The 24,920-nt window shown below is 47.0% G+C and overlaps 2 protein-coding genes across 2 annotated transcripts; both read right to left on the bottom strand.

Annotated features, from left to right (window-relative positions):
• Nucleotides 1–883: 883 nt before the first annotated feature.
• TRIM3 (tripartite motif containing 3) lies at nucleotides 884–24,577 on the bottom strand. Its single transcript, XM_079103267.1, is given in 20 exon segments — nucleotides 884–1,369; nucleotides 1,371–1,457; nucleotides 1,582–1,596; nucleotides 1,598–1,633; nucleotides 1,635–1,696; nucleotides 1,699–1,723; nucleotides 2,796–2,866; nucleotides 3,095–3,263; nucleotides 3,479–3,511; nucleotides 3,513–3,524; nucleotides 3,528–3,647; nucleotides 8,164–8,267; nucleotides 8,378–9,016; nucleotides 9,019–9,039; nucleotides 9,042–9,108; nucleotides 9,383–9,563; nucleotides 9,768–9,919; nucleotides 10,137–10,368; nucleotides 17,041–17,206; nucleotides 24,380–24,577. Coding segments are annotated over 19 exon segments (2,223 nt in total). The 5' UTR covers nucleotides 17,172–17,206; nucleotides 24,380–24,577; the 3' UTR covers nucleotides 884–1,303.
• Nucleotides 13,674–14,194, bottom strand: LOC306639572 (small ribosomal subunit protein uS8-like). The gene has a single exon (XM_079103265.1). The coding sequence runs from the start codon at nucleotides 14,116–14,118 to the stop codon at nucleotides 13,735–13,737; it is 384 nt and encodes a 127-aa protein (XP_078959391.1). The 5' UTR covers nucleotides 14,119–14,194; the 3' UTR covers nucleotides 13,674–13,734.
• Nucleotides 24,578–24,920: the final 343 nt, after the last annotated feature.

Raw genomic sequence — 24,920 nt, 5'->3', positions numbered from 1 at the left:
CATGGTCTTCCATAGGTCCATGATAGATACTCTATTCTCAGTCCAGAAATTATGCTATATAAGATGAAGTCTTAATATTTTCCATGATCTGTCATGATCATCTTCCCGATCTATCACTTCCCAAATTGTTGGGTGCCCCCTCTGCTAGTCGTCAAGCTAGGTGCCAGAGGCATGAGGATAAGTAAGATGCTGTAACTTACCAGTTAGGAGTTTCACAGCTACAGATTCAATTCTGTTCTCTGCACTTCATCAGCATCATGACCTGTTGCTCTGAGATTTAGTCTTTTGAACAGAAGTAAAAATCATAGTCTCTACCTCCTAAGTCACTGAATGCTATTTATCTCAATTATCTCCGGAATTGGCAGTCAAATTCTGGCAAACTAGAGCTCAGGAGTGGGTGAAAAGATCTTTCTTCTACTGTGGAGAAAGGGCTGTAACCTTGGAATGGAGAGCAAGGGGATAAACTCTAGGGTTTCAGGACTTGAGTTCTAAAACAGCCATGGAGTGCCCCAGCCCCAGTTTCCACCTGGGCAGGCCTCAAGTCCCCAGCCCAGCTTGGGCTTCAAGCATTTCTTTCATACCCTGAAACTGTTCTCCTGGATTTGCTGGCTATGTTCTGGGCAATGGTCTTCCCCTGTTCTTCTCAGACCCAGAGTAGATAGGAAAAAGACTATCCTGTTTCCATAAATGCTGAGATGGAGATTTGGGAAGCGCTCAGGGTCCCAGGGATTACCCTCTCTTGCTTTCCTCTCCTGAAGTTTCAAACACAAGGGCCTGTGGGGAAGGGTGGGTCCCCTGCCTACCTTTTTTGTCTATCTTTTAGTTCAGTTGGTTCCAACATCCATTCTTCATAGTCCCACCCCACAAGAACCCAGCAAAAACATCTTGGTGAAGACGTTTTATTTAATATGGGGGATGGGGTATTGCTGTCTCTGTCAGTGTGTAAAGGGTGGTAGGGAGACAACCAGAGGTGACTTTTGTCCTGGAGTAAGAGGCTGTTCTGGGCCCCAGGTCAGGGGGGCAGAGAGCAAGACTGAGGGGTCAGGGGAGGTGTGTAAAGGGGTAAGGTGAAGCTCTGCACACATCCTTGGGACCACAGTCCAGGCCCACCCAGTCACCAAAGCAAGAACCGAATAAATAAAGTGCAACCATGGGGTTTTGGGGAGGAAAGAGAGGGCATGGCACACCCAAGCCCACAGCCCACATTCAGTGCTGCCAGATCTGGCCCACCTCCCAGCCAGATCCTCTTGTCCAATCCACCCCTTTGTCCGTCCCTCCAGGAGCCAGCAGGGCCCCTGTGCAGCTACTGGAGGTAGCGATAGGCCTTAAAGCAGTGGTTGCCAGCATCAGCCACCACCACGTGGCCATCCCGAGGTCAGTGCCAAGCCCTGTGGGCCATACAGTGGCTCTGCAGATGTGTTGATATAGGACAGGAAGGAGCCAGAGCTGTCGAATACCTGGGGAAGGAGTGGAGAATGAAGGGAAAGGTAAGGTCAGACAGGTAAGAGGCTGCTTGGGGGAGGGGCACAAGGGCATAGCAGGAAACCTTACTCTCATGCTATCCCTAGGCCCTGACTCAACCTGGATACGACTGTTTGCCCCAGTCAGCCACGATGATGTTCCCATTGGAGTCCCACAGCTACTCCTGTGGGGGCGTTGAACTGCCCATTGCCTTCGCCATGGGAGCCAAACTTGAGAGGAACTCTCCAATCGCACTGTATACCTGGCGGGGGAAGGGGCTAGGGAATGGGAGGAGACCTGGCCTCATGCAGAGGGCGGGTCCATAGAGAAGGATGAGGACTGAAGCCCCAAGATTGAGAACCCCAGATCTACGGCAGACGGCCCAGATCTTCTTTTCAAATCCACATAACCTAATCACCTTTTGGATGTCTCAAGCAGATGTCCACTAAGCATATCAAATTACAGCAGCATCTTCTTAGAAAGCAGCTGTCAAAGTTCTCAATGAGTGGTACCACCCACCTGGCATGGGTCATGCCTCAACTCCACCATGTTCTCTGCTTGACAAAAAGTTAACACAACCCTCAACTCTATCGCAAATCCTTTCAAATATTACCATATGTATCTGAACTGGTCACACTCCTTTATCCATGAACCAAGTTCTTATCTGGATCACTGCAAGATTAATCTTCCACCTCTACTCTTACCCTGAGCCACAGCGATCTTTCTAAAGACACATAGGATTGCATTAACGCCCCTACCTGCAATCTTTCAAGGACACTCAGCACTCTTGGGAAGAGAGTAGCCCCTTAACAGGGCACATGGGCCTCACCAGCACCTTAGAGCAGTATACTCCGCATTCACTCTGAAATACATCTGGTTTCTTGAAGACCCTATTAGGGTGCCCACCTCCATTGCTAGTCCGTCCTGTGCCCTTTGCCTCAAACTCTCTTCCTTCTCTACCTTCTGGTTAATCCTCACTTCCGCCTTAGGTCTTCCCCAAACAGTCTCGCCTGAATCAAATGCTTCTGCTCTGCACATCCACAGTTCCCTGCACCTCCTTATTAAACAATCTATTATATCATATTGTAATTTTCTGGTTACCATCTTTTCTTTCTTACTAGACAAACCAAGAAGATAGAGAACATGTTTGCTTTGTACATTACTGTAACCCCATCTTCTAGCATAGTGCCTAGGTCAAAGTAGCCATGCCATAAACATTTATTGGTTCAATGAATGATTTCAAGAGGGAAAAAAAGGAGATGAGGGAGAAAGGAATCTTATGGAAGAAGAAAGGACACTGGGACAGTGGTAATGGAGGGAGGGAAGACACTGACCTTCACTGAATGGTTATGGAAGTCTGTTACTACAATCTCATTCTTGTTGTTCACAGCCACAAAATGGGGCCCTGAAATAGAAAGTGGTTGTCAGGGCATTATGCTGAGGTACTGAGTGGGACAGGAAAGAGTACCCAAAATGACACAGTGTCTAAGGCTGGGATAAATCGTCTCCAGGATGATGGGATTAGGGTACAGTGAAGGGGCCAAAACACAGGAGGATGGGTCTTTAGAGTTACGGTATCCAGGGGAGTTTTCTGGGATGTATTGGGATAGATCTTAGAGCTGTCCTCCCATACCTGCGAAGTGGCGGTCAGTAGCCCCACGGCCCCCAAAGCGTCCAACCAGCTTGCCATTTGGTTGGAAGGTGAAGACACAGCAAGACTTGTTGTCAACCACAATGATATGTCCATTCCGGTCTACAGCGACTCCTTTGGGCCCCATGAGGCGGCCGGCTCCAATCTTGGTCTAGAGATAGGAAAAACCATAAGGGGCTTCATCCTGACTAATAGGGAAAGCATTCCAGGTCTGGCATCAAACCAGAACCTCAGGCTGAGGACAGACCAGAGAGCAACAAGAGGCAGGGGACTGGACCACTTTAGCCCTGACCAGCAGAGGCATGAGCATGGTCAGCTGAGCTGGACACCAAGGGTACCAAGTACAGCAAGTGTGGGGCCTCTCACCTTGAATTTGCCCTCAGGGGAGAAGATGCTGACACCAACGGTTTGTCTAGTCTGCCACGATAATGTCTCCATTGGTGTCCACTGCCACACCTGTGGGGCGCTGCAGCTGCCCAGGTGAGCGCCCTCGGACCCCAAAACGGAACTTGAACTGGCCCTCATTGGAGAAAACCTAGAGCAGAGGAGCAAGGGAGGGAGCAGGAAGGAGGGGAAACACTGTAGGCACAGAGGGAAGAGAGCGGGATCCCGAGGGAGGAAACGCCCCCATTTATTCAGTCATTCAACAAGCACAAGCACTCAGTGACACCACGCCAGGGCTAAAGAGGAATCAAATGTGACAGCAGACCTCAGGGAACATGCAGCAAAGGTGTGAAGGGGATTGTGAGAGGAAAGGGGTTGGGAGGAATGGTGAGGAAAGGCACCAAGAGAAGGGGAATATTGGAGCTAATAGCCCAATAAGGTGCCAAATGATGAACCAAAATCAGCCAAAAAGGGAGGAACTGGAGTTAACAGTGTGTGAAAGCACAGCTGAGCATGGGCACTGCTCAAGGGCACTTGCTGTGTCGCTGATTGAGGGGAGCACTTCTGCTGACCAAGAGGAGTTATATTTTGTCCTGGTTGTAATGAGGAATCATTGAAAATATCTGGGTATGGAAGTGAAAAGATCAAATTTACTTTTATAAAAGAGCACTCTGGTTACAGGGAGAAGTCAGGCTGGAAGCTAGTGAACCAGTCAGAGGCTGCTATGGGAGTCCAAGTGAGAAATGATGATAGCTTGGATCAAGGAAATAGGCTGAAGGGAAGTAGATAGATAGGAGGAAGACTCAACAGGACTTCACAGCAGACTGGAAAGGGGTAGGTGAAGGAGGACAAAGTGTACAAGGATTAGTCCATTCAGGCTATGGGGCTGACAAGGTTACTTTGCTCCTGGAAAGGATGAACCTTACAACTTCCCCTCTTCTACCTCCTCCACCTAAGCTGCCCAGCATGTTTAGATCTCTCCATACTAGAAGCACCTCCTTTAATCCTCCTTCCCTCTTAAACTAAGCCTTCCGGCTTCTCCTTCACAGCCAAAACATTACTCACTGCATAATTCTCCTACATTCTGCTTTGTTACAGGCTGTGTGGATACAAGATGAATCAGAGCCAGGAGCTACCTTGGAGAACCCAGCTTCTAGCTTTGCCTTGCTCTTTGATCCAGATCTGCTCCCTCCTTGGTAGCCTGGGCTCCCTGACTCAGCCCCAGTCCCACATCTTAAGATCTCTAGGGCTGTTTTAACTGGTGCCACCAACAGACATCTCCTCCTCCTGATGCAGATCTTCTAGCAAGCCCTCATCTGGCCAGCTAGCACAGCACATGGGTTCTGCACTGTTCCTCTGTATCAGGACAGCCCTTGTCAGCATGAGAAGGGAGGTAGCACAAGATAAAGACCAGAAGTGAGGGGGACTAAAAAGTACCATCAGGCCAGCAGTGAGATGGTGCATCCGCCTCCTCTAGTCTGTAAAACTCAGTTTCAGGCTTAACACTGGTGAGGCTTTGTAAGGCTACGTTCTTCTCACCTATTACACTTGGACGACTTCCACTCATCTTTAGATTCTCAGAATTGCCAGGTCACTTCTTCAGAGAACATTAATGACCAGTCCCTACCCTCCTCAAATCAATATATACAGTAAAGTTAGGGCCCCATAACATGCTTTTCAGTGCTCTTCAGACCAGCAGTCACTTTGTGATTAATTAACTGTTAAACATCTGCATCCCTTTCTAAGGATACAAGCCCTGCACAGGAAAGGGACTGCCTTTGTTTTGCTTGCTGCTGCATTTTCAGCACTGGTATAGCTTTCAGTGTACAATGGACACTCAACAAACAAATGAAGCCCCCAGCTAAATCTCGGGCCTAAACTGGATATTTCCACCTGGATGCTGTACAGCCACCACAAACTTAACAATGTGAGAAAGTGAACCCATCAACACATACCTGGGCCTGCTCCTGAACGACAACCATCCACCCAGTCTACCAAGTACTGTCATTCTTCTTTCTTTTTGGTACTGGATATTGAAATCAGGGCATTTTACCACTGAGCCATATTCCCAGCCCTTTTTGTTTTTTTGAGATAGGGTCTCATTAAGTTGTTGAGGGTCTCTTAAAGTTGCTGAAGATGGCCTCAAACTTACTATCCTCCTGCCTCAGACTCCCGAGCGTGGGGATTACAAGGCATGCTCCACTTCACCCAGCTAGTCCTGCTATTCTTCTTTTTTTCTTTTTTGCGGTACTGAGGATCGAACTCAGGGCCTTATGCTTGCAAGGCAAGCACTCTACCAGCTGAGCTATCTCCCCAGGCCTAGTCCTGCTATTCTTGATCCCTCCTTCTTCCTCAATATCTGATAGCTCATCATATTTGCTTCCCTAATACCTCTAGAATCTGCTGGTGTCCTAGTTTGATCCTTAATATCTCTCCTATGCCATGGTACTAGTAAGTACATCCCTGACTTGAGTAATCTAAGTGAGAGAAACAAACAATAAAACAAAAATAAAGAAAAACTACAATGACAATAGAACAAATAATGCTTCTAGCAAAGTATGAAAACTTGCTATAGCAAAAGGTTAAGGGAGATCAGAGAAGAAACTGATCAACATTCTGACTGAAGGGAAGAAAGATATTTTCATGAAGACTTGATTAAATTTTTGGATTAAGACAATGACATAATATATACAAATTAAATTCCTAATTCAAAATCACAAAGATTTTTATTCATTCAGAATCACAGAGCTTTTTCTGCTTCGTCAGTGTGGTTCCACTTAATGATGGGCTTTGCCTCACCCTACACCACAGAAGGACCAAAAGAGGAGAAGTTCACAAGGATCCCAATCCTTATGAACAAACAGGGGCCTCACATCCCATCTGGATTCCAGTCCATACCAGCTTTGAGAACCCTAGAGTAAGAGAAGCAAAATCTCAGCTTTGGCATCTGAGATATGACACTGGGCTAGAAGTGGGAGTAGAAGTCAAAGGAAGACTGCAATAGGAGTAGTAGATGTTTGAGGCCTGTGCTCTCAATTCTGCACCCTTAAACAATGGACAGGCATACCTCCTCACTAGGGAGGACAAAGCAGTGCCCATTTTTCTGTGCATGTGATCACGTGAGCACCATGTGTTTACATAACAGGAAAGGTGTGTCCCAAATTTCAACTTTTGTGCCAGGAAGTATCCCTGGTCTAAGGTGATCAAAGAAATTGGAAGGTGGAAGGTGTACCCAAGTAGAGACCCAGAACCTGTGCTCCCACCCCAAGCCCCACCTCACCATCCAGGCTTAGCCCAAATGCCTCCCTGTGCTGCAATGGACTTTTTTGTTCCTCTGCCCTTAGGAACAGGGCAGGAATAAAAGAGGGTTGATGAGAACTGATAAATTTGGCCACAGAAGAGTTCCTGGTACCGTTAGCCTCCTAAGTGGAAAGCAGGGGCCATTGAGGTAAATGACTTTAGCAGAGTTGGTTCCATGACAAAAGTACTCTGGGAGGGTCAGGAAATTTAAATGTATAGCTGTTGTGAGGTAAGGATCTTCAGGAAAAAATTTTGCTACCCAATAACATGTTTCTAATAACTGAAGCACATGGTAGTTAGAAATAATTCCCTGCGGTATAAAATCAAAAATCCAAATCATCATCTCCAAAACCATTTACACTCTGACCTCAGCTACCCCTAGTTCCTAATGGTAATCTACTTGCAACCCTGTTGGGATCCTTCCAATTCTCTGAACAATCCCCTCCAGCACTTTCCTACATCCTTGCCTTTATTACAGCCTTCACCTGGACAATGATATTTTTACTACAGCTAATATTAGAAGGTTCACTAGGTGTCAGGTACAGTACATTACATCACAATACTGTCAGCAACCATGAGAGGAGTGCTTTTCCTAATTTTATACATGAGTTAAACTATAGTTCAAAGAGGCCACATGACTTGTTAGTAATGGCAGAGCTGGGATTCAAGCCCAGGTTTCTGGTTTCAGAGGCTGAGCTTTTAACTGTTAATTCCATTACTGCCCCTGTCCTGGGCTCTGGACATACTACAGGAGTAAAGGAAAAAAAAGACATGTTTCCTGGTTTTAAAAAAAGACTCACAATGCATCAGAGACCATGACCATCAATGTGGCAGATGCCTTAGTCAGCTGTGTGAGGCAGAAGCAGGACCACCTGTGAGGTTGCACTACACCTTCTAGCCACTGCAAAGTATCCTCTTTGTTCAAGTGACCCCAGTCCTGCATTTAACTGTTAGCCAACCAAATGACTGAAGAGATTCCAGACAGACAGCATTCCCCCTGGAGCCAGGCTGATATGTTGGAAAAGAGCATGAGAGAGCAGGCTGCATCCTGACCACTAGGACAAAAGGGAGAAGGTAAGCCTGCCAGTTGGCAGCTCATAAGGTAGAGGGGAAGGAGGAATGACCAGATCCTTGAGGTCCAGGAGCTGATGGAACCTGAGCATGGCCAGGGAGGTACAGGCTGTAGACACAGGAAACTCTGGTGCCTGACTGAAGGTTCTGGTTGCTGTAGTGGCCTTTGGGGACAGGTGAATGGTACTATCTGCAGGGTTTCACCTTTCAGAATGTAACCTGTACACTCTATTTTTTCAAGAGGCTGTAGTTTGAGAACCCTTTTCGGTGAGGGGGAGAGCAGTAAAGGCACTTACCTGGATACATTGGTTGTTGCTGTCTGCTACCACAATGCGACCACTGCTAGCTGCAGACACGCCTTGTAAATTAGTGAATTCACCCTTCTCTCTTCCACGACTGCCTGGAGGAGGGATGAGAGGGAAAAGGATATCATTTTGGGCCCCCTCTCCTCCTTGCCCCACCCCCTACCTGAGCCCGCCCCCATCTGGCTCCACCCTCAGCCATCTGTACCAACACGGAAGACGAGTTCGTCCTCGATTGGGTTCTCCTTCCGTTTGCCACCTGTGCTGTACATGGAGCTGGGCCTACGCACCGCCTTCTGGCGCACATGGCTGCCTGGACCACCAGGGGACTTGACACGGCGCTTCACATCGTCAGGGGAGGGTGGCAGGTCCCCAGGACGCAGGGCACGCACACGGAAGGGGCTGCCGCGCACTGGCTGTCCGTAGAGCAGCACTGAAAGGAGCAACTCGCCTTCAGTGCGTGCCGTGTACACTAGCTCATAAGTGCCGTTCTTGTGGTCCACCACAGGCACAGGAATGCGTGTGCCGTCGGGACCTGTGATCTCCGCGCGCAGCTCAGCACTGCCTGTGCGCACCAGCCGCCCATCTTTGTCTTTGGTAGTGACAGTGAGCGAGGCGGGTTGGCCCACTAGTGCCTGGCGCAGGCCCTCGCCTGTGGCCACTGTCTCATGTGCAGTGGCACTGGTAGTGAGCAGTGCGCCCAGATTAAGCACCGATCTTCGCAGCCCATCAACCTCGAGGACCAGTTCCAGCTGTGCATTCTCATGTGGCCGTTCCGGGAAAGCCTGAGCTGCCAGTGCCGCCAGCCTCTCTCGCATGTGCTTGCGCACCAGTAACACCTCAGGGCAGAGCCCAGACGCAGTGCCTGCCCGCGAAGCTGCAACTACTGCCGATGTGCTCCTGACCCTGGCGCAGTGTGTCTAACTGGCTTTGCAACACCTGAGGAGGCGAGAGGGAAGGAGTGGGTGTGCAGACTGGCACCAAGGGAGTCTCTGCGACTACTGATGAACTTGTAGTACCATGGCATGAAAGAAATATAGAGATGTATGTGGACAAGGGAGATGCCTGCAGCATCTATGAGGCCATGTTAGGACACAGAAAATAGAGGCTGGGTAAAGGGAAGTGCTGCTGTGGAAGATGAGGAGGGGGAGGGCAATGGAGGCAAGAAGACATCTCATAGTAGACAATGATTGGGAAGGGTAAGCAGACACACCTTCTGCTTGGCCCCACAAATAGTCTCCAAGTCGCTGACCAGAGCCTGCTTGCGCTGCTGTAGCGCTTGCTCCAGGTCCTCGAAGGCTGCACTGATCTGGGCCAGGGCTTCTGCCTTGCGCTCTTGCAACTGCTGGCTGATGCCCCCCACTAAGGCGATAGCTGCAGACAGCTGTGGCAAGCTGGAGAATGGTAACATCTCATAAAACAAACCATCATTTTCCCTGGAGCCCCCAGCTGCTACCCTCTGGAAGATCCTCCACTGAGACCTTCTTGAGATGTTTATTTCTGCTGAACCCTTTCTCTCCCCTCCACAGGACACCTGCCCCACTACTGAGACACCACTGCCACAGCCTCACCAGCCCTGGTCCCCACCCAGTGCCTACCGGCCACGCACAGCCTCGAGCTGGCGCTGCAGGGCCGCCTTGTGCTGCTCCACCACGTCCCGCAGCAGCACGGTGCCATGCTCCCGATGCTCCCCTGCGCGGCACTCTCCACACATGGCTGTCTCACAGGCCTCACAGTAAAACTCCATCGTCTGGCGGTACAAGGACTCTGGTGAGGCAACAGCCAAACACTACCACTCTTTTGCCCTCTCCCCTTCCCATCTGCCCCTCACCTTCCAAGTGCACCCCTACCTGGACCACTCATCTAGAGAAACACCTCTCACCCACAGTCACTCGGCTCCCCGCCATTGCCTCTCCTCCTCCTCCCCACCCCAAGTCCTGGCCTCACTGGGCCTCGCTTGGGCCCACCTTGCCTTCATGGTTGGGGCAGGAGAGAGGGCGGCCAGCCACAGCACTGAGGGGGTGGGGGTCCTCAGGGTCGTGGGCCCCATCGGGCGCTTGCTGCATCGCCTCCATGAGGCTGCTGATGAAGAAGTTGTTCTGCAGTGCTGAGACACCCTGCTCAGGGAGGATGGACGTCTGCCGACACACCGGGCAGGACAGCGTCAGGCTCTGGGCAGGGATGTAGTTCTGGAGACATCTGGCCAATGAGAAGGGGCAGTTAAAGGAAGGGGGTGGGGCAGCATCTGCTTCTTCCCCCCCCATAGGTGTGGACCCCTCTCCTTACAGGTGTTCCATTATACACTTCATTTTGAAAACCTCTCTGACTGACACATTATACTTTCCTGCCAGCAGGTATAAAGGCCTCTCATGACTGAATTGAAATATATCCCTGGGTGCTCTCAGAATAGCAGACATAGCTGCATTCCTCACAGTATGCACAAACACAGTTTTACCTTTCACAGGTGTTTATAAAACCTCAAGAAAATGTACAACTAGCCTCCCCACCCTCCTCTAACTCATTAAACATTTACTGGCTTCCCATTCTTGCCTAATTTGAGCCAAGTTCTGCAGATAAAAAGCTAAAGCACAATGCTTGCCCTTAAAATAGTTATAGACTTCAGAGGGAAAAAAAAAATCACAGAAATACAGAATTTAAAGATGTAAACAGTGTAATGATTAAGGGCATGAGTCCTGGAGCTAGGCTGCCTGGGTTCAACTCCTAGGTCAATGACTGTACTGTGTGACCCCTGACAATTTACTTAACTTTTATGAGCCAAGGACTCTTCCTTTGTAGGAAGGAGACAGTGCAGACTTCACAGGGTCTGTTAGAGGAGTAAATGTAAAGGACTTGCTTACATTTAAAGAGGATTAAATGTAAAATGCCTGACTTACCAAAGTGCTACATAAGGCAGACTAGTAGTATTATTTATCATTAATATAAGGAACACAGTAGATGCAGTTATTATCTGGCTCAGGCAAGTGGAGAAGGTGGCCAGGAAAGGCTTTAGAGGAGGTAATGTAACTAAAATCTTCATGGATAAATAATTATTAGCCAAAACGGAGAAAGATATAGGGATAGGAGGAAGGGTGGTCCAGATACAGAAGAAATCAAGAATCAGCATAGTCTGTGGGGATCTAGAAACAGCTTGAACTGATTGGAGACAAAGTTCAAACTGAGGAATGGTAAGAGAACTCAAGGAGCTTGACGTTAATCCCAGTAGCAAGAGGGAGCTATAAGAACACAGGACAGAGAGGTTTGCATTTTATCAAGCTCCTTGGCACCAACCTGTGTAGAGGGTAAATTTGAAGGGAAGGAGACATCATCTAGTTAGCATTTATTAATGAGTACATGTACATCAGGAAGCTATACTTCACTTTATGTTAACAGGCTCAGAAAGGGCAAGTAGTCCAAAGTAACAAAGCTGGTGAGCTCTGGAACCTGGATTTAAATGCAAAACAAAGCATGTGCTTAAGTAGCATACTCTTACAGGAGTCTAGGAAAGAGATTAGGGAGCCTGGATTTAGGCAGTGGCAACACAGACTATGAAAAGGGAACAAATTTGAGAAGTATTTAACAAGTGAAAAGTGTTGTTTGATTGGTATGGGGAGTGAGATGAATGTTGGTTGGTTCCTGGCTTCCTCACTTAGGTACCTGAATGGATAGTAGTGACATTCCGGAGGAAGAGAAACAGAGTAACTTATAGAAAGTTTGGCTTTTTCCTGTTTGGCTTACTGAAACAGCAGAATATTCAGGTAGAGTTCCAGTAGACAGTTGGGGGAGAAGACAGGTTAGAAATAGAAATGGGGCTGCCATCAACATTTAGATGGCCTCTATATCCAAGGAAGATGATGAAATCAGTCAAGAAGGGACAGTGATAAGAGGGACAGAGCATTCAGCATATACTGAACAAGGAGAACAGAGAGGCCAGAGGTACAACAGTGCCAGGGCAGCAAGATGAGTACAAAAGGGAATTAATACTAACCAGGGTGGAATGCAGCTGAGGGATCAGAAAGGGTGAGGACTGGAAAATGCCCACTGAATTTGGCAAATCTGAGTAGTTTTCTCCAAGAGAGAAAGAAAGAGTAAAAGGAGGGAAGAAAAGCTTAACTGATAAAAGTTGTAAAGGGGGAGTCAGGCAATTGAATGGGAATGGGGTTGAGGGATTGGATGGCACTGGAGGGGGACAAGAAGACAGAGAGTTTTTCTATGTTTATACTGGGAGTTTTGAGCATGTTTATAATTTAAGAAGGGCCCAGTAGAGAGGGAGAGATGGAAGGAATTAGCAAACCAACAGTACAAAGACTTTGGGATAGGGAGAATGGCTTGGGTTGTCCTGAAAGGGACTCCTCTGATGAAAGGAAGGGGGAAAAAAGAGGTGGATTTAGAGGAGCACAGGGGCAAAGTCCCAGAGAGGATGCCTAACTTGCCTCAGGCAAGATCAGCAGCAGTGAGAGCAGGAGAGAGGAAAGAGGGAGGAGTCAGAGGCTGTGGTGACTGGGATTAGTCACTGCCACAGGGAAGGCGGGGGTGCATGACACTTCCTAGAAACAGACATCAGGATTGTAAGCAGCTGTCTTTGAAGACCTCAAATTTGTGGAGGGAAGACCTGCATCACACAAACTCTCCATATTCTTAATCTCTTCTCTTAATGTTCCCTATACCTTTACCCCTAATGAAATAAAATTTAACACATACTATGTGTCGGGCACAATTTTAAGTGCTTCACAAATATTAGTTTATTTAACTGTGACCTACTTTTCCCTGAAGTCCTCTCAAGTAGAGGGTGGTTTTTGTCTCATATTCCACATTCCACAGGGCTAGAGGTGGGGTGGAGCCCCCGCTCTTCCCAACTGGAACATTCTATTTTTCTTCAGCTCTTTTGAAGCTCATGCCTCTGTACCACCCCTCTTTGTCACTGTCTCCACTGACCTAATGGTCGCTCCCCCATTGCTGAAGTCTTTTCCCTGACTCACTCTCTTTTATTACATCCCAATTCCCTCACATTCTGCCATCGTTGTCAGTGGCTCTGATCACCACAAAATGACCTGTCACCACAGTGATTTCTTGATGTCTTAATTCCCCCAATGATCGCCCCAATAATCTTTTCTTCCACTTCACCCCAGCTGTCTACTCATGCTCCTACCACCAACCACATCTTATCAACTGCCACCGCATCAACTCTGAAATCTCTCTGGTCCCCGCAGTTCTTTTCCCAGTTCACTTATTCTAGCATTACTCCTGCAAAATACCTTCTAACTTATCAATTCCTCCTTCCTATCTGTTGAGTGTAACTGGCTTACAATAACCAAGTTTCCTAACTAGTCTCTTGTTTCCACTCTTCTATACTCCATTCTCCATATAACCAAAGTAAACTTTAAAAAAATTTATTTTTTAAAATTAAATTATTAATTTAAAAAAACAATCTATTTATTTATTTATTTATTTATTTATTTATTTATTGGTACTAGGAATTAAAAAACACTTTTTAAAAATTTTTGTTTTTTATTTTTTTTTAGAAGCAGAATCCATTGAGGCACTTCATTGTATGTATGTTTTACATCCCTAGAAAAAGAATCCCAGGTTTTTTCCTCCTGTGTGTTTTTGTCTTGCTTCTTCATGGTCCATGATGCCATTTGAGGTTGTCAATACAATGAAACCAAACTGACAGGACAGGAGCAGATTATTCTGCCATTTTTCTAGGTCTTTGAGCTGCACATCAAATCTGGGGCTGATCACTCCACACTTGTTTAACCGGCCTGTGAGGTTGACAACAATTTTCCCAGCTCTGTGATCATCAATGATTTCAAATTCGCCAATGTAACCATGCTTCATCACCACAGTTAGAAACTGGATGATGACTTTGGAGCAGAGCCTAATAAGGACCTGGTGTTTGCCTCTCTTTTTGGCATTGTTGATGCTCTTGAGAACATCAGTTGGAACATTCATGCACACCTTTATGGCAGCATGAAAAGATGGCAGAAAGAGCTAAAATTTTTTGAGACAGGGTCTCACTAAGTTGTCCAGGCGGGCCTTGATTGAGCCTACTGCCTTAGCCCCCTCCAAGTTGCTAGGATCACAGGCATGCACTACTACCCATGGCGGGAAAAAAAACTCACTTAGATCACATCATTTTGGAAGAGAGAGAGAGAGAGAGAGAGAGAGAGAGAGAGAGAGAAAATATCCAATACTTTCCCTCACACTTAGGATAAAATCCAAACACTCTCCTAAAACCTACAAGTGCCCCTATGAACTGCCATGACTGATTTCACCTCTTCCTCATTTCCTCCTCACTCAGTCATACATACTAGCTTCTTTTCTGGTCTCTGAACATGCCCTGATTACTTCTTCCCTAAGGTTTCTGCCCAGATTTTCTGTTGCCTACAATAATCTACACGTCTATCTGTTCTGGTTGTCAGGACTCAGGTCAAATGTAACCTCCTTACAGCTATCCCTGGTGACCATACAGAATTGTCTCCAGCCCAGTCACCCTCACTTATAGTTTGTTTACTACAAAACACTTAGCAGAAGCTGCAACTCTTTTTGTCTATTCACTTGCTTACTATCCATCACTAACCACTAGAGTATAAGCTCTTTGAGAGCAGGGTCCAAAGGATAAATGAGTGAGTTGTAGTTAAGAATGAAGGTTCTGCAGTCAAACCTGGATTCAGATCTCAGCTATTTACATGCTGTGTAGCCTTGGCCATATTTCTTACTTAATGACCCTGAATCTTAGTTCCCTCCTCTCTAAAATGGGGGTAATAAAGGATCCGTTGTGAAGATTAAGTAAATCAATACATGCAAATCCTTTAGAAAGTCCCGGGCAAACAGCAATCAATACATTGTAGCTATTGTTATTATAATTTCATAGGCACCTGTTTTCTTCAGGAGTACACAGTGATCTGGGCACAGGAGAAAGTGCAGAGATGTCCAATTACAGTTCTGATCCAGCACTGAGCAATCATGAGTTTAGCAAATGCCCAAGTTATGAGGGAACTGTGTAGGGGCTAGTCAGATGATCATCCATAGGATACAGGATGGGCAGGAAAGAAAAGAAGGTCAGGGTAGAGTCAGTGACTGGGAGAGAAGGGAGCAGTTGAGCGGGGCTAAATTTCATAGGGAGTCAAAGATGGCATAGTGACAGAGGGGTAATGAGAGCCACAAGAGCCACAAGTAGAACACTTGTTGTTTTTTTTTTAATATTTTATTTGTAGATGGATGCAATACCTTTATTTTATTTATTCATATGCAGTGCTGAGGAATGAACTCAGTGCCTCACACATGCTAAGCAAGCACTCTACCACTGAGCTACACCCCCAACCCTAGAATATTGAAGTTTATGACCACAAAATTGGTATTATTCCAGGTCATGACCAGATTGAGACCACTGTTGGTAGAAGTATACTGAGGTGGAACAGGGAAGAAACAAGGACAAACTAAGAAGCATAAGTGGTTAGTAAAGTCCCCAAGTTGACAGAAGAACTTGTGAGCAGTAAGGATGAGGTCACTTCCTATTGATGAGGGGAGAAAGCAGTGAAGCTAGAATCTGAAAAGAACAGATCTGGAAGGAAGCAATGCCTTGGACAAAGCCATGTTTCAGTGGAGACAGGACGCAGAGGGAAGGCTTGGATGGAGGTGAAGGTGAGAAGGACCCAAGGACCAGCACATCCAAGAAAAAGTCATAAGGGGCAAGGGTCAAAAAGAGAATATGGTCAAAATACAGATGTGACCAAGCATAAAATCCTGCAAAGGCTTTATGTGGTTTTCATGGGCAGGCACAAATTCCCTAACAGACAGATCAAGCACACGTGGTCTGGCCTCCAGTTCCTTCTCCAGCTTTGTCCCAGGCATTCTCAATCACACTTGATCTGCTCTAGCAGAACTGGGGAGCTGCTTCTTTCATGTTCTCCTGCCTGCCCAGAATGCTCTTCCAACTTCCTTTACCTAGTTAATTCCTGTTCATCCTCAGCATCGCACCTAGGGAAGCTTCCCTGATTCTCTAAACTGAACAGATCCTACCTTCCAAGTTATCATGGCTTAGCACTTTATCTGTAGCACTAACTAAGGGTGCAATATTACATTTATCCATAATCTGACTATATGATTATTTGGTTACTATCTTCTTCACTATAATATGGTCTTTGTTTTGGGGGGCTTGTTCTGTTTTGTTTGCAGTACTGGGGATGGAATGCTGTACACTGAATTACATCCCAGGTCTTTTTATTTTGTATTTTGAGACAGGGTCTCACAAAGTTGCTCAGGCTGGCCTCAAACTTGTGATCCTCCTATTTAAGCCTCCCAAGTTGTTGGAATTACAGGTATGTGCCACTATGCCCATCTACTATAATATAGGCTACTTAAGAGTAAAGATCTTATCTGTTTTTGCTCATCATCACATATTCAACGCCAGGGACAGAGTATGATTATGTAGTAGTTGCTCAATAAATAAATATTCAATGAATGAATGATGGTTAGAAGACTAGAGGCTGGGAGGAATTGCCTTTCAATCAATGCCTGAGCATGACAATGAGGATGGGGCAGGGAAGGATAGCCTAGCTTCAATTATCCTCCTACTAGTCACGAAATCTACAGTGCCAGAGCTGATTAAGAGACTCAGCACTGTCTGATATCTCTGTGGTATCAAAAGTTGCCTTGGGATCTGAGAAGGGGCAGAGAAAAACCTTTTTGGGAAGGAACCCTGGCCTAGTTAGCAGATTCTAGAACTCACAGGTTCTTGCAAACAGGTTGGGGATCACCTGCTTCCCTCACATGAGTGAATGTTTTCCTCACCTAATATAGATTTGTACATACCATTTCCCACTTGCGGTGCCTGCAAGGTCCTCCTCCATCCCCAGTATACAACCCCCTCACCTCTCACAGAAGGTATGCAGGCAAGGCAGAACTTTGGGGCACCGGTATCGATCCAGGCAGATGCTGCACACCAGGAATTGCTTGTCCATTGGCTGCACTTCTGGGCCAGGGCTGTCCTCCCTCTTTGCCATGGTGACCACAGATGGCTCCTGCCACTTACACCAGCCTGTGCACAGAGAGATGGTCAGCAGCAGGGAGGCCAGCACTCCCTCTTTCCATCTGATCCCCACCACTCAAATCCCCTGCAGAGAAATGCACCCCTATCTTCCCTAACAGGAGCAGGATAGGGCAGTGACTAGAAGGAACAGGGTAAAGTGGGTGTGATGAGTGAGCCCTGAGCAGGTGATCTGTCTCACAGCAGACTTGGGTTAACCTGGCTCAGTCTCTTGCTTATCAACTGTGTGACCTTAAACAAGCCTTCTCTAAGCTTCAGTTCCTAATATGCAATCAGGCGAATAATAATTCCCTACCTCAAATGGTTGTTTTATTTTTATTTATTTATTTATATGTGGTGAATCAAACCCAGTGCCTCACACATGAGAGGCAAGTGCTCTACCACTGAGCTACAACCCCAATCTGGTGGCTGTTTTTATAATATGAAATAATACACACAGGTGCATGACACAGGGATGACCCTCTTCACTGACACATCCACTCTTCATCTCTTCTGCCTCCCCCAAACCCTCCTCCAAGAGGCTTTCCAAACTGGGTATGGTGGTGCATGCCCAGAATTCCAGCTACTCTGGAGGCTGAGGCAGGAGGATCACAAGTTTGAGGCCAGCATGAGCAACTCAGTGAGACCCTGTCTTGAAATAAAAAAAAAAAAGGACCGTGGGTATAGCTCAGTGGTAGAGTGCTTGCCTAACATGAGACGGGCAAGTTCCATGACCAGTACTAAGGGGGAAAAAAAAAAGCAAGTAACAAAGTAACAAGTAAATACAAAATTACATGACAGTGTCACATCAGTGTCAGGGGAGTACTATAAAGACTAAGAGGATACAATGAAAAAGAACACTTCTAAGTGGATAATCAGGGAAGGGCTCTCCAAGCAGGGAACTTAAGGAAAACTGAAGATGAGAGAAAACTGGTAAGGTTGAGGAAGGGTAACAACAAGGAGTCAGGGAGAAAATCATTCTAGGCTAAAGAAAAAGCATATGAAGGTTCTTAGGCAGAAGGCTCGTGGACCATGTGGTTAAGGGGTGAATTTGAGAAATTGGCAGAGATGAGATTATAAAGGATTTGTAGGCTAGGTTAAGAATATGATTTTATCCTAAGGTAGAGAAAGGGATGATATACTTTATAAGCATATAAAAATAAATTAGAAAGTTATTCTGGTAACTGTTAGAACTGAAGAAGGAGAGAAGCAAGGGTGGAATCAGGGAGACCATTTAGGAAGCCACCCCAGTCTTTAGGTTAGATGATGTTGGGTATTAGCGGAGCTACAGGCAGAAAAGTGAACTCTTAGGAGAAACAGTCATGAAGCAGAATCAAAAGGAAATCATGATGAATTGGACATATGAAGGAAAAAGGAAAATCAATAATGACTTCCAGATTTCTTACTTGAGCAAATGGTGGGCCATTAACAGATAGTAAAAGCTGAGAAGAAGCTGGGCACAGTGGCGGCCACCCGTAATCCCAGCAATTTGGGAAGCTGAAGCAAGAGGATCTTGAGTTCAGAGCCAGCCTCAGCAAAAGCGAGGTGCTAAGCAACTCAGTGAGACCCTGTCTCTAAATAAAATACAAAATTGGGTTGGGGATGTGGCTTGGTGGTCGAGTGCTCCTGAGTTCAATCCTTGGTACCTCTCTTACCCACCCTCTCAAAAAAGTTGAGAAGTTGTCTGGGGGCATTTTGTTCTAGGCATGCTGTTTAAGGTGTCTCTGTGATGTTCAGGTAAAGTTGTCAAGTAAGGAACAGAACACAGGAGTTTAAGAGAGAAGTCTGGGCTGGTTATTGATTTGGAATCACTGGCATATCAATGGCACTTAAAGCAATGAGAATGGATGAGATCATCTTGGGATATATAGTGAAGAATGATAAGAAAAGGGCTGCACCTAAAGGAGCAGAGCCAGCAAAGGGAACTGAGGTGAACCTAGTAGGGTGGGAAGAGAATCAAGAGAATGTAGAACCAAAGAGACCCAGGGAGACAGCCTCAAGAAAATGATGGGGTTGCTGGGCACAGTGAGGCATGTCTGTAATCAGCTACTCGAGAGGCAGAGATAGGAGGACCTCATGTTTAAGGCCAGCCTGGGCAACTTAGAAAGCCCCTGTCTCAAAAAGTGAAAAAGGCTGGAAAGGGTGTGGTAGAGCATCCCTGGGTTGAATTCCCAGGACCATTAAAAAAAAAAAAAAAAAAAAAACAGTGTGTGTGTGTGTGTGTGTGCGCAGGGGGTGTATGTAGTAAGACGGACTGAAAAGTGTTTACCAGATTTGGATGTGGCAAGTGGTAGGGACAGGAGCCAGGACAGAGTGACTAAAGAATGCATGGGAGACGAAGTTAACATAGCAGACGTAGGCAATTCATGTCAGAAATCTGGCCATGAAGGAAGACAAAAAAATAGCCACACTATTTCAAAACAGGCAGTAACTAGGACCAGGTCACCAATGCTGTCCCCCAATTAGATGTACCATGAGTCTCTCTAAAGACAATAAATGAATGAATGAATGAATGAATGAATGAATGAATGCATGCATGTATGCAAGGGGACAGTTCAGAGCTCTCTTCAGGTGTAGGAGGAAGAGAAGGGCTGAGCTGTACTTGCTTTATGTTTGTGTGAGAGTGGGCATGGGAAGGTTGGGAAAATCCTCTCCTGACATGAGAACTGGGGGTCCTGAGTTTCTCTCCAGATGTGACAGGTTTGGAATCTGGAGACTTAATACCAGGACCACATAGCAAAAGGGAAGGCAGAGTGAGGGTTGGCAGAATGAAAAGGAAGCTGCTAGAAGCAAACTGAAGCTCCAGTCAAGAGAAGGGAGGAAGAGTAGGAGTGGTCTTGCAGAGCCCTGCTGGGGCAGCTGAATGTCAGACTCCGCCTCTCTCCAATCCCCAGGGGCTCTCCCAGACTGTCACACAGGGGCGGGGATTGGGCTACATCCAAGGACCAACAGCTCCTCCCTCCCTTCCCCTTCCTGCTTCAGTTCCCCACCCAGACTTTACTGGGTGTACAGCTGATGAGGCCACATCCCAGAGTGAATCTAAGATTCCCTTCCTCTTCTGGGCTCCTAGACCCACCTCTCCCATCTGTGCTCTAGAAATCAGTCTCCACAGGCAGTGGTTCAAGTGGACAATTTATCATAATAGATACTTAGAGGGTCTTAGACTCAGGGCTGGATTTTACCCTCCTTCCTTGAGCTGCCTTGTGCCACCCCTACATCCTTAATCCCACCCATCCTTTATGGCTCAGTTCTAAAGGCATCTCATTCCCTCATTCAGCATTTACTCGATACCTCTTTTGGGGATACAAGTTATATTGTCACAACTCAGCTTCATGGATTCCACAATCACTGCAATGCAATATGATGAGGACCATAAGGGAAAACAGATTGTTCTGGGAACACACATACAAAAAATCACCTAACAGATCTGGAGCAGGAGTAGGTCCAGAGGTTGGAGGTCAAGGGAGTTTTAAAGAAAGTGACATTTTAGCTGAGAACTACAAAATGAGTAAGTTACAGAGAACATGGTACCTTCTGCCTCAGGAGAGTGCATCAAACACAGTCACAGGAGAGGGCTAAGAAATGAGAGGCAGAGGTAAGTAGGATCTACATCACACAATGTTTTGCTGGCCCTATTAAGGAGTTTAGACTTTATCCTCCCCTGCTGATGTATTTAGACTTTATCCAAAGAGCCAAGGAAAGTTTGGTGGTGGTTGAGGGAAAGGAAGTTTAAGCATAGAGTCACTGAAGTATATTTTTTACTGCTATGGGGAAAAGAGGCTTAGAGGGTTAAGAGTGGAAGGTTAAAAGGCTGTCTTGATTAGGGTAGCAGGAAAGAGTCAGTTAAAATGGATTTCATAAGGAGGAATCTACCTAACTTGGTAATTTTTTTTGTTGTTGTTGTTATTGCTATGGCCACTATAGTGAGGATTGAAACCAGGGACGCTTTAAAACTGAGCTACATCCCCCAGCCCTTTTTAGTTTGAGACAGTGTCTCACTAAGTTGCCCAGGCTGTCCTTGAACTTGCAATCCTCCTGCCTCAGCATACCAAGTAGCTGGAATTACAGATGTGTGCCACTGTGCCTAGCAACTGGTTGGTTTTACATGACAATCAAGGGAGAAGAAGGAACTTAAATGATTCCTAGTTTTCTAGCTTAGAAACTGGAAGAAGACTAATTTGCATGAGATGGTGATGAGTTCAGTGTTCAATACAATGAATCCAAGGAATGCCAATATTTAAGACATAGGCCCAGGAAGCAAAGGCTGCAAAGAAGATTGAGAAGGTACAGTCAGAGGGGGCAGGAAAAGCAGAAAAGAGACATATGAAGGCCAAAGGAGAAAAGAACTTCACAACTAAGGGAGTGATCTTCACTGTGAAATACCACAGGGAGACCCCATGATTTTAAGTCCAAAAGAAGCAGTCATTAACCTCAAAGAGTATAGTTTCTGGGAGCTGGAGAAGAGGAAATCAGATAAAGAGTAAAGGAAGAAGTTGATTTTGAACAAATGAAGACATCTAGTGCTGTCTCTACTAGATACTTGACATCTACAAAAAATGTTTCTAGGCTCTTCAGCTTCTCCAAATCCCCAAACAGCATCTAATTTTCCCACTACTTCCTTCTGCAACCTCACAAAATTTTCACTTATACATGACTTACACAGTCATGGGTGGAGATGACCAAGGCACGGTTGAAAAGTGTATTCAAGAAGTCAGCTAGGCTCACTTGCTAAAATGACTCACACCTACTTTCTATCCTCCATGTGTATTTGATCATTTGAGACCTGAGCAAAATAACAAATGACTGCAGGATACAGCTTTTGGGCTTTCTCTGGAACAAAAGAAACCTTGGATGAGGTAAAGTTCTCAAATCCAAGGAACCCTTTCAATAAAGACTGGTAGAAAAGGAAAGTGATGAAACTCACACTATCAATCTCACCACTACTCCCTTAGTAGTGGTATGAACCAATCCAATCAAACTTCTCTGGGCCAAAACCTTCACCGGGAATTGGAGGAACAAAGTTGAATCAAATGTGCTCCCTATCTTTCACAAGTGTTTAGACTACTGTGGGAAATAGACATATATCATAACTATAATGTGATAAGTACCATGACACTGACATTGTCAAACTTCTATGGCAGAAAATAATTTAACTTGGTAGAGAATAAAAAAGGATTCCAGAGGAAGGGATAGTTGGACTGGGTCTTGAGGGACAAGTAGGAGATTGATAGGTACATTGGAAAACCAGTGAGTAAAGGAAGAGAAACAAAAAATTAACAAACACAGATTAGTTGGGCAAGAGAGCAAGACTCAACTGCATCTTGGACATCTCTAACAGGAAAATGCACAGAGGCACTAGTCCAATTCATTTTCCCCTAACATACTCTTCTTGCTGTTTCTCATTTCCATAGAAAGTACCAACATTCACCTAGTCACATCGGCCAGAACTCTAGTGATCTCAATTCTGACTTCTCTTTCACCTTTCAGATATAAGCTATGACTATATCCTTGATGCTCTAAAATGTGTCTAGGTTTAAAAAGTCACATTTAGGATTTAGTCCTCACTGTCACTTATTCTACTAACACAAGATAAGACTGGTTAAGTTCTTTCCCATCCACTTATAAATTGGGAGGGCGGTGGTCTTTTTGTTCTCAAAATCTGAGATTCCTAAGGCTCTCTTTCAAGCCAAAGGTCCCTACAGATTTTAATACATGTACATGATGAAATCTCATCTTATATTAACTTGATTATTTGACTATTAGTTTCCCCCATAAGGTTAGGTGTGTTAGAGGGTGGTCACAGTTGCTTCCTGCTTCCAAAATAAATGTTTACTGAGTTTAAGTCATCCATGATGTTCCCTCTCAGCACCCTCTACACCAACCATACAGCTTTTCTGTTTTTCTGAAGGTAGGCTGTACTATTTCAACTATGGTCCTCTTTTCCTCAAGTTCTTTTCTCAGCAAGAATGTCATTGTCCCCTAGGTGGCTGAGGCAGTACCTGGCACATAGAAGATATTCAATATATGTTGGTGACAGGAGAGCCATGTTTAAATCTCTGCAGTTCTGTTTCAACAGAAAAGGCAAAAATCTAAGGCAATAACAAGACAAGTGAATGAAGTTCTAGGAGAGAGCTCCACTTAAGATAAGGAAATTTTCCCACAGCAGAAGGTAGTAAGTGCTCTGTCACTGGAGGTATCCAAGCCAAGATAGGCAGGGCACCTGTCAGGCCTGCAGCTCTGATTCCAATTCTGCAGCAAACCACAGCCCTGATTGGGGAATGAATGGGCACTTGTGAGAGGGACAGACTGGCATGGAGAGACCTGTGAAGACCTCTGTACCTGTTCTTCATTCCAGATGTATTTTCCTGGTGGGGTCAATCCTGGATGTTTGGGGTTCACATCAGACCCCCACATCAGAAACATGCCCAGGGCCTGCCTTTAGCCTGACTGATCTCCCTGGGGTGCAGCCTGCCCTTCCAACCTGCAACCATCTGTCCCTGCAGGTTTGCAGTCCAGAATTTTAAGCCAAGTCCAGTCAGGAGGAGGTCAGAACCAGGGAGGGGCCTAGGGTTCTCCAGTCGGAGCCCAGGCTGCAAAGGAGTCAGAGTGGTCCTTTCCTACAAGTAACAGCCTCCTTGCTAAGCTTCCTGTCCAGACAGCAGTGCCAGAGGAGGAAAGGATGTCCTCCATCCTGTGTGGTGGGCCTCTGGGTGCCCAAAGAGGATAGACTGGGGGACAAGGGGTGGAGTTGCCTGCACCAGGGAGAAAGGAAACCTTGGGACAAGCTAACCCGTAAGATTCCAGAGTCCCACTCAGCAACCCCACCCACCCTCCACCACCCTCGGCCGCAGCATTCACCACCCTCCGCCAACACACACAAGCTCCCAAACCCCTCGCTCCTAAAAGGCACCATCACCCATCCACCCGCGCTAACCCGCCTCCCCCGCCCCCCTCCCGCCCCGCAAACATGGACCTCACGTGAGCAGTCACAGCACGAAGAATCCCCTCGTTGCTCTCATGGTCATGGACACGCCTCACGTGGACAGAGGCAGGAACAGCTTTTGAAAAGCATCTGCGCCCCCACCCACAGACGCTCGGACAGACACACAGCCGCTCAGACCTGGACCCACACCCAGGCACATAGGGATAACCAGCGCACCCCTGGGGCCCGCCCGTCGCACTCACGGTGTTCGAGCAGGATGAGAGGGCAAGGCCCGGACTGCAGCCACTCGGAGGGGCCCGCGGCGCTGCCCCCGCTGCCAGCGCCCGTCCGCCCGGCCCTGCCCGCGGCGCCGCCCCAAGTCCCGCGCCTCCTCCTGTCCCCGCGCCGGCGCCGCCGCCGGACCAGCCGCACAGGCCGGAGGGAGGGGCTGGGGCGGGGCTGCGGACCGGTCGGGGGAGGGGGCAACTCCAGTCCCGAGGACCCACCCCCGCCCCGCCCGACGCCACGGAGGCCCCGCCCACTCCCTGCCCGTCTGCCCCCAACCCGCCCGCACCGCCTCCCCAACGCCCCTGCGGCTCTAGCCCGCGCTGCCTTCTGTGGTGCGGCTGGGGAGCCGGCGAGCCGGATCCCGGATCTCAGATCCCGGATCTCCGCCACCTGCCTCCCGCTCCCGAATGCCATGGGAAGGGCGGTGTGGTAGATCTCAGGTACTGGGATGAGGCGCCTTCAGGAAAAAGCTGCTGGATTAGCAGGGATTTCCGACTCTGGGAACCCGCCCTGGCT

This window comes from Sciurus vulgaris (genome assembly GCF_902686455.1).
Source record: "Sciurus vulgaris genome assembly, chromosome: 11".
NCBI classification, from domain to species: domain Eukaryota; kingdom Metazoa; phylum Chordata; class Mammalia; order Rodentia; family Sciuridae; genus Sciurus; species Sciurus vulgaris.
This window is presented reverse-complemented; position numbering and strand designations above follow the sequence as displayed.

Bases quoted from the DNA above. Each gene is read 5' to 3' on its own strand.
- LOC306639572 (XM_079103265.1), bottom strand. From the start codon at position 14,118: ATGAATGTTCCAACTGATGTTCTCAAGAGCATCAACAATGCCAAAAAG.